Source organism: Babylonia areolata, chromosome 22, assembly GCF_041734735.1.
Source record: "Babylonia areolata isolate BAREFJ2019XMU chromosome 22, ASM4173473v1, whole genome shotgun sequence".
NCBI classification, from domain to species: Eukaryota; Metazoa; Mollusca; class Gastropoda; order Neogastropoda; family Buccinidae; genus Babylonia; species Babylonia areolata.
In genome coordinates, this window is record NC_134897.1 from 28,292,308 (window position 1) to 28,302,174 (window position 9,867).

Consider the following 9,867-nt stretch of genomic DNA (forward strand, 5'->3'; position numbering starts at 1 on the left):
GCGCGCGCGCACACACCACACCACACCACATAACATAAGCAGACATAGACGAGAGAAGAGGGAGAAGCCATTTCCCAGCAGGACATGGGGGAAACATCTACATAATGGTGGTATAGGTTTGCCTTCAGACCTGAAACATGACTACATTATACTCTGTGAACCAAATGTTCAGAGGACTTCATTATACTCTGTGAACCAAACTTTCAGAGCTTGATGGGTATTGCTGGGGTGAGTGGACAGGGTTGTGGTAGAGCAGCCAGGATTGTCAGGGTGTGGTCTAAGTCTTTGTTTTCTTTGTTGTTTTGTCAATTGATATTGACTGCTGCCAAGTGCAAGTCATGCTGTCAGAAAGTTCTACTTGAAGCTGATAAGTCTCTTGAGACTGAGAGTGAACATGATGCTAAGGTTACAAGGATGGTGGTGGGGCGTCTTCAAATTTGTATCATACAGGATGAAACTTAATGAATTGAAACGGGAGAAAAGAACATCAAGGGGCAAGAAAGCTAGACAGTTGTTATGAATTTATATTGCAATATTTAAAAAGATTTTTATTGTATTGCTGTTAATGTTCCTTTTTTTTCCTTTTTTCTTTTTTAAGCATTTTCATATTTTAGCTTAGAAAAAAAAGTAGCTTAAGAGTACAATTCTGCATATCAGTAGGGAATCAGTGCTTTTAAAGATAGCTCAGAGTCAGAGACCCAAAGCACCATTTCTTTTTGTTTCTCTTCATCATTTTAATTATCATAGCATATCGTTGACACTTAGATTTCCAAAGGCTGTGAGTCATTAATCAAATAAACACTAATGGTAATGGCATGAAGTTTAAGTTAATTGTGTTGGTTGTCATGGAGACTGTTGTTAACTAACAAATGGTGAAAAATGTATACAGATTGTCATTGTTGTGATTTGTTGATGCTGTGTTGTTTCATGTCCTGAGATGAATGGATATGCACAACTGACCTGTGCAAGCAGTTACTGAATTAGTCCTTTACATGTCACCTCACGCACACATCTCATGCCCCTTCTGGGACACAGGCCACCAACAGGCACTCTCCAGCCATCCTGGTTCTGTGCCAGTCACTCCAGCTGTCCCCAGGTGCAGACTGCCCTCTTCAGGAGCCAGTTGCATTGCTCGGACGGAAGAGACCAGTGGCATAGTTCGGTCAACGGTAGGCATTTAGTCACATGTAACTGTCAAAAAGTTAGAACCAAACAATGCAACTGGCTCTGGGTCTGCTACGAGGTCATGGTACCATGTATTTCTTGCATGGCCTCTTTTCCTTTTCTCCTTTGGGTTCCAAGTGAGGGTGTGCCTTGTGGCACTGGATACAGGCGTGGAGTGTGTGGCTGATCCATCGCCAGGCATCTTTGGAGGATCTCTTCCTCTGCTGGCTGCTGTCTTGTTCGTTCTCACAGTTCTTAGTGATTGTGTCAGGCCAGTGAATCTGAAGAATCCTTACAAAAGTCTGGATTCTCTTCATGACAGTGATGGTGGTTCTCCATGTCTTCTTACAGATGCCCTGAAGTAATTTGCTGTGACTTGTCATCTGTTGCAGAAAGACACAATCGGACAATGGCTGTTTGACCGTGTGTCAGAGAAGTTGAACCTGATGGAGAAGGACTACTTTGGTCTCCGTTATGTGGATGCTGAAAAGCAAAGGGTAAGTTCCTGTAATTTGTTGTTTTTTTAAGATACCTGCTGTCAGACTGATTATGATGGTATTATGAAATGGTGGTGATTGATAGTGATCATGACATATTGTAAAAATCAAGTTAATGCAGAATCAGAAGATCGTTTTTATGTTTGGGATCTGTGTTTGTGTGTGTGGGTTTTTTCTTTTTTTTTCTTTTTTTTCAGTTTTTCCAGTTTTTTTTTTTACATTTTGTTGTTGTTGCTGACGTGTGTATTGCCATAATTCTTAAAGAAGGACAAAGCAGATAATTGTAAAAATTGTGTGTGTGCGTTTGTGTGCGCATGCATGCATGCATGTGTGTGTGTGTGTGATTGTCATTGTGTGTACAGTTCTTGGCTGCAGTGTAGAAAAAATACATTATCTGTAGCTCTGGAGAAGTGAAAGGAGAGAGAAAAATAATTTTGTTGAATCAAAGTTTCATAAATAATAGCAGTGTAGATGGTTTACACTTGTGGATTATATATATGTGCATTCATTGGTTCAGGAGGTTATTATGCAAATGCAGCTCTGTATCAGAATGATAACAATTTAAATAAACAGCACTTCACACTCACACAGAGTTGCTGCTTACCGTCGTCACTTTACTGATGTAGTGACAATTGGTTATAATGAATGTGCAATATGTAGGAAGAATAATGTGCAATATGCAGGATGAATGTACAATGAATATGTCTAATGCTAACGTCCATATTCTAAATATATTTCTGTTTAATAATTACGATGTAATGATTAATTGCAATGTTTTTAAAAGCGAATATGTGAAATGCTTTTATTTCAGAACATATGTTTATTACTCTTGCTTAATCAAGTTATCCGCGTGGGGGGGGGGGGGGGGGGGTGGGGGGGGTGCTGATTATCTGGTTGTGGTTTTCCGCAATTCATCTTTGTTCTTATCTTATCTGTCTATTATAATCAATGTGCAGTATAGTAGGCTGTGTTTATAATTATATTCAAATAATGTTTCTTAATTCTTTCTGTTTTTACATTAAGAATACTAGTTATTACCTGCAGTGTGTGGTTGTATGTATGAAATGATGTATGTGATATTTTTTTTTACATTTGTATCTTCGTAATATTGGTAGGGGCTGTTGTTGGCTTTTACAGTTATGGTCCCCATGTTGTTTACTTGTCTATGTTATGGAGGAAGGTGGCAGAATGGTTAAGACGCTCAGCTGCCAATACAGAGAGTCCGTGAGGGTGTGGGTTCGAATCCCGCTCTCGCCCTTTCTCCTAAGTTTGACTGGAAAATCAAACTGAGCGTCTAGTCTTTCGGATGAGACGATAAACCGAGGTCCCGTGTGCAGCACGCACTTGGCGCACTGAAAAAGAACCCATGGCAACGAGAGTGTTGTCCTCTGGCGAAATTATGTAAAATGAAATCCACTTTCATAGGTACACAAATATGTAAGCATGCACTCAAGGCCTGACTAAGCGCGTTGGGTTATGCTGCTGGTCAGGCATCTGCTCAACAGATGTGGTGTAGCGTGTATGGATTTGTCCGAACGCAGTGACGCCTCCTTGAGAAAGTGAAACTGAAACTGAAACTGTCTATGTTGTGATAATGCACCTGACCAAATTTCTCCAGTTGGAGATAATAAAGTTATTCTTATCTTATCTTATCTTATAAAATACAGCACTACAGGTCAGAATTAGAAAAGAGAAAAAAATCAGTCAGCGACTTAGGTTATGGGTGCAAGTTGCTACATTGTGTAAAAATGATAACAAAGTGAACATCAGTATGGAGATAATTTGATAGCTTGTGAAATTGGGAATATGTTGCTAAGGATCCCTTGATCACATGATAAGTGTACATCATGGGAAGGAACATGAAATGTGAATCCCATGATATTGTTGCAGCATTGGTTGGACCCGTTGAAGACAGTCTACAAACAGTTGAAAGGTAAGCGTTTTTGTTCTTGTACTTTGTTTTATTCTGTGAAGAAACATTTTAATGTACTGATCACCCGAAGAAACATTTTGATGAACTGAACATCTGAAGAAACATTTTAATGAACTGGATGTATGACGAAACATTTTGATGAAATGAACATTTGAAGAAACTTTTTTTTCTTTTCTTTTCTTTTTTAATAAATATAATTTCCCCACAAATACAGCTATACATTTGTGAGACAGGTGTTATGAATGCAGCTGGTCAGTATGTGAGTGGGCTGAACAGTTATTCCGATTTTTATAAAATATCATCATTATTCTTATTCTTCTTATTGTTATTGTACCAATCATAGGGTGTTGCACCTTCACGCTAAGAGAGGTTTTGCTCCAAACCAAGCTTCGTTTTTCAAACCAGCGCGTCACGCGTCAGGAATCCCCTTTTTTTTCTTTTCTTTTTTTAAGAACGACCCAGTTGTGAATGGGTCTAGTGAGTTGATCGTCCAATGGACAAGGATCATTTAAAGGGCGAGGGGTTGTGGTGGTAAAAAAAAAAAGGTTGGGGTTGTGGAAGTGGCGGCGGCAGCGGTGGTGGTGGTGGTGGTGGTAATGGCGTCTTTCTCACCCCCACCCGTCCCTCTGGATCCTCCCCTTACCTCCACCCGCCTCCCCACCCCATCCCTCTTCCCATTTAATAGGCGTGGATAGAGACGAGTCGTCGAGCTGTGAAAAGACCTCTGTGTGGCCATTGGGAGGGGGTGAGGAGGGGGGGGCAGTTCAACGTCATATCGATCTTCGTCGCTACCACCTTCCCACTTCCTCGCACCCCCTCTGCCCACGAAACCCTTACTGCCTCCTCCTCTTCCCTGTCTCACCACCCCTACCCATACCCACCCACACGCTCGCCAGCATAAAGATCGTCTGGGACGCTTGATGGAGGCGAGGTGGTTGTAGGAGCATGGGGATGTGGATCGATTTTTTTTGTGTGTGTGTGGTTTAAGCGTCGTGTGAAAGAAGGTAATAGTGATGCCCCTCCTCCTCCCCCTTTCTCCTCCTCCTCCCCTTTCCCCACCTCCTCGTCCTTTCTTTCACCACAAGATCGGAAGACTTGAGGGGAAATTTCAGGTTTAAAGGAGCGAGGCAAAAGAGTCCGTTTCAAATCGGATGGTACGCGTATGCATGTATGTATAATAATATGTATTTCCTGTGGAGGCAACACTCAGAAATGGGAATGCTTGGCTTTTTACGGGTGGTGTTCTTCCACATAAAGAGACGTGTACATTGATGGCCGGAGTTCACTGCATCCAACTGCAGGCATGTGCGCCCGGAGGATACACAGGAAAATGATGCGTGCGTTTGTGCACGCGTGCTTGTGTTAACACAAGCCTGGAAGTTGACCCGGATTTAGGTGTCAAGAGGACATCTGCCCTCAGCCCGCAAGTACGCTACAGGGTTTGCACTTTTCACTTTGCTCTTTGAGGGTTGTGTCACTGACTTCCAAGGCTGAAATTTTGACAGGAGAGAGATGCGCCATAACATTCGGTGAATATGACAGATTTCGATTTCCTTAGCCGGTCTTGAACTCTGTCCAGTCCAGACGCACGCTCTCCCTCTCTGGCTCTGTCACCCCCTCTCTCTCTCTCTCTCTCTCTCTCTCTCTCGCTCTCTCCCTCCCTCCCTCTCTCCCTCTCTCTCCCCATCTCTCTCTCAGTCTGTCTCTCTCCCTCTTTGTCTCTCTGTCTCTGTTTCTCTCTATATATATTTATATTTCTCTTTCTCTCTCTCCCTCTCTCGTGCGCGTAACTTGAATGCTTATTGGCATTCTGCGTTATTGCGTGAAGTGCAGCCCAGTCGAGCGCACAGAGCCCCCCTGTATCAGGGCTGTTGGCTTGAGTGTCACGATCTGCAACGTGTGCTGCGAGAGACAGACAGACAGACAGAGGGAAGGACAAAGGGGTTGGGGGGATGAGATATATATTGATTGATTGATTGATTGACTTTGAGATATATATTGATTGATTGATTGATTGATTGACTTTTCTTTAATGAGGGAAGTAGAATAAGCAAATACACGCTTTTGTCTTACATCCTGCTCTCATGGTGAAGAAGAAAATGATAAAAGAGACGAGGGAGGGGGGCAGGCAGGTAGGCAGGCACACACACACACACACACACACACACACACACACACACACACACACACACACACACGAGTCTGACTTATCGACCGGCTGGACAGGGTCCAGAAAAAAAGCCTCCTGGCTGTGTTACACAGGGCCTGTCGCTCCAGAGACCCAGAAAGGCTGAGGTCACTGCCACGTTATATTAGAGAAACGGGGCTGGAAGGAGAGGGCGGTGGAGACTGGCTGATTTGATGGTGAAGTTGGTGGAGAGACAGCCCGGCTGGTTGTGTCGACATCGTCAGTCTTTTCTTGAACGGAAGGACTAGAGTTAACTTACCTTGGCTCAGGAGACGACAGTCCCTCCCCCCCAACCCCCCTCGCCCCCACGCCCACCCCCCAACCCCCCAACCCCCACCCCCCAAAAAAACAAAAAAAACAACAACATATACGCGTATTTAACAAGAAATGAAACAAAAATAGATTAAAAAAACAACAAAAAAAACAACAAACAAACAAACATCAAAACTGATCGTGATGCAGCAGCAGCAGGCATCATGACACGAATCTCCATGGCCAGGAGAGGTACATTTTGTGTCACTGAGGCGCAAGTGTAAAGACTGGCATCGCTGGCACCAGAACCAAGATCAAACACCGTGCCGAACAATTAATTCCGGAAACGAGCTTCTATGGATCATGCTGGACATCCGCCACAGATAGGCTGTCAAGCGAAGAAGATGGCGATGAATAGGACAAGTGTTCAGATGGCTACCAATCGCACTTCCAGTGGATTACCTCCGTGTAGAAAAAGAATGCGAGGGAAGGCTAGGGAGACGTGCAGAACGGCTGGAAAAGAACTGAAGGGGAATGGCTATACCTGTGGAGAAGCTATATAATCCATTCAACCCCAGGGGAGTGTACATCCACAGCAGGCTTCCTTGTCATCATTATCGATGTTGAAAAACGCAGAAAATATTCTGAAATCGATTGGGTTGTGTGTTTTTTTCCTGACCAAATGTGCAACACAATCCCATGCCTGTCTGCTCACTTTGGATGCATGTCAAATGAGAGAGGGAGAGTGGTGGTGGAATGGGGGCGGGAGGGGGTTGAGAAAGAGTGGTCATGAATGATTCATGTAATTTGTAGCTCTTTCTTTCATGTAAAGCGCCCTGAGCTGTAAGAGAGAAAGGGCGCTAAAAAAAATGTACGGTGTCATTGTTTGTTTGTTTTTTGTGTGGACACAGCCGGAAATACTGAAGAAGTTAACTCTTTCTGTGCGGTTTACACACAAGTAGGAACATGGAAACCGTTTTAAACGAACTTCAGCTCCAGAGCGGTGCTCCGGCGCAGGGTTCAGTGAGTTGAGACAGCACAGGACAGGCAGCAGTGGAGTTGTCTGTCGGCGCCCTTTAGTGCCACAGGGCACGAAGAGGGTTAATAAGTCAGAAGCTGACAAGAGGCAGACACGTGAAAGGGTGGTTGACACAACAAAGTCAGAGTTGCAAACAACGGCAGCAAAAGAAGCTTCGGGGTGGTGCAGATCAGGAAGGACCGACATCAGTAGGCGATGAGTTCATTTCTTTCCAGACATTATGAATTAGCAATAGCAGTGATAGTGGACTGGAACATTTGGATGAGGAACTATTGGTAACCCTTTATTCAGACATGTCCCCGGCCGATCCTGTCAGTCAGGTGTTGTTTCTGAAGGGAGTCAGCTGTTCTTTATTTCCATTTTTATTTAGTTATCATTGTTCTTATGCGGTTTGTTCCTTAGCTTTTTGGTGAACTGTCGCAGGAAGCTGTGTCGGAGTGACAAACTCGTGTGTGAGTGTGTGTGTGTGTGAAAGAAGTAGTAGCAGGGGAGGGGGTGTTTGTCTGTACTTATGTGTGTGCACGTGTAAGAGAGAGGCAGACAGACAGAAAATTAGGTAAGTAAATATAATTATGGTACCAAGTCGCAGTAGACATAAGTTCAGATCTATTGGAAAGGTTGACGGGGAAAAAAAAGGGCGGGGGAGGGGGGGGGGGGGGGAACAGAGCGGGAAAGGGCAATAGGATCATGGAAGGGAGACAGAGAAATTGGATGGAGTGGGTGGGTGTACACGGCAGGACGAGATCAATGCATTCTGTCTGCACACGTTTACATAGCTTACTGTATAGTATATATGTACATGTATGTATTTCACTCGTTTCTCGACACAGCGATTTAATTCCCCCTGTCACCTTTTAGTATCGTTGCACTGAAGTGTGCGGTGTCTGTCCACCGTTCCTGTATGTTCTGTACAAACATTACTAGATCACCGTCTGTTTCGGAAACCTGTCTTCCCTCGCGGGCACGTGCACATCTTTTCTGACATATATATATGCATATGCATGCACACACACGCGCACGCGTGCACACACACACACTCACGCACGGGAGTGCGCGCACGCACACGCACACACACACACACACGATACACACACACACACACACACACGCACGCACGTACGCACGCACGCACGCACGCACACACACACACACACACACACACACACACACACACACAAGCACGCGAGAGAGACGGGGGGTGGGGTGGGGTGTGGAGGGCTTGCAATAGAGAGTGACATACCTTTATTTTTTCGTATCATTTCATAACTTGAATCAACACGCCATAAGCCCATAACTTAAAGATAACTAAACATTTCTCAGATCCATAATTGTGGTATATAATTTTGAAAGAAGGATAGGAAAAGGGGGTCGGAGTGTGTGTGTGTTGGTGGGGGGTGGGGAGGGGCGGGAGGTGGGGGGGGAGGAACCAGACAATCAGACTTCAAGATGAAGGCAAAGGAACTTACCGCAGACGTACAGTATTGCGATATACTTATACACGTGTGTGTGTGTGTGTGTGTGTGTGTGTGTGTGTGTACATTGTACATGTGTGTATGTATGTAGACGTCTGAATGTCGATGTGAACCTGAGAGTACTAGAGGAAGAAGTATCGACTCCGACAGTTCTTCCCCCCAAGTCACGATGCGGTTTGATTTAGAGGGTTGGTCGTAGTGCTTTTCAACCACGCAGACATACATGTTCCACCGCTGGTGGGGTTGGGGTACCAGTCGTGGCGGCGTTGACACAGTTCAGCGGTACCCCTGGCTTGTCAGCGGTGGATGGAAGGAAGCGTGTCTTTTGACATTTGTTTGGTTTTTGTATACAACTAAACCTGGGGTTCTTGATTTCGCTGCCGTCAGAATGTCGTGTCTTCTTCGACTTGATTGAGGAGAGGGGCGACGTGTGTTTGTCTGGGATGTCGAGAGGGGAGGGGGGAGGAAGGGGGTTGTGGGGGTAGGTGAGGGTGAGCTTGGAATGGGGGTGCGGGGTAGGGGGAGTGGGTACTGTAACGAGATGCGGTGATGATGTGGGGTTTAGGTTTCGTCCCTTTTCTGTTCTTTCTTTCTTTCTTCTTCTTCTTCTTCTTTATATTTACCATTTTGAATACATATTTTCTTTGTTCCTGTCTGATTGCATATATACCGCCACCTCCCCATTCATCCCTACTCTCTCTCTCTCTCTGTCTATACTTTCGTTTGCTTTGGGCGGAACTTAAAAAAGAGAAGTGGAATAGTAATGTAACAAGCAGCATGTTCCCGTGTCATGACGGGCGCAATGGCCGAGTGGTTAAAGCGTTGGACTGTCAGTCTGAGGGTCCCGGGTTCGAATCACGGTGACGGCGCCTGGTGGATAAAGGGTGGAGATTTTTACGATCTCCCAGGTCAACATATGTGCAGACCTGCTAGTGCCTGAGCCCCCTTCGTGTGTATATGCAAGCAGAGGATCAAAATACGCACGTTAAAGATCCTGTAATCCATGTCAGCGTTCGGTGGGTTATGGAAACAAGGAACATACCCAGCATGCACACCCCCGAAAACGGAGTATGGCTGCCTACATGGCGGGGTAAAAACGGTCATACGCGTAAAAGCCCACTCGTGTGCATACGAGTGAACGCAGAAGAAGAAGTTCCCGTGTCATTATGAACGTTAATGTATACGACCTCGTTACAGTTATGAACGTTATACCGTCATGTCAAATGAACATTAATGTATACGAGCACAGTTATTGTATGAGCATTAATGAATGTGTGGATTCCGATCTTGTTACAGTTATGAACGTTATACCGTCATGTTAA

At 44.8% G+C, this 9,867-nt stretch overlaps 1 protein-coding gene across 2 annotated transcripts in view; it reads left to right on the top strand.

Annotated features, from left to right (window-relative positions):
* The window catches only part of LOC143297293 (FERM domain-containing protein 5-like), a 114,839-nt gene that overhangs the window by 18,408 nt on the left and 86,564 nt on the right, over positions 1 to 9,867 (top strand). For both annotated transcript variants that reach the window (XM_076609564.1, XM_076609565.1), the window contains exons 2-3: positions 1,557 to 1,661; positions 3,552 to 3,594. In XM_076609564.1, coding sequence (XP_076465679.1) covers positions 1,557 to 1,661; positions 3,552 to 3,594 — 148 coding nt within the window. The remainder of the gene's footprint in view (positions 1 to 1,556; positions 1,662 to 3,551; positions 3,595 to 9,867) is intronic.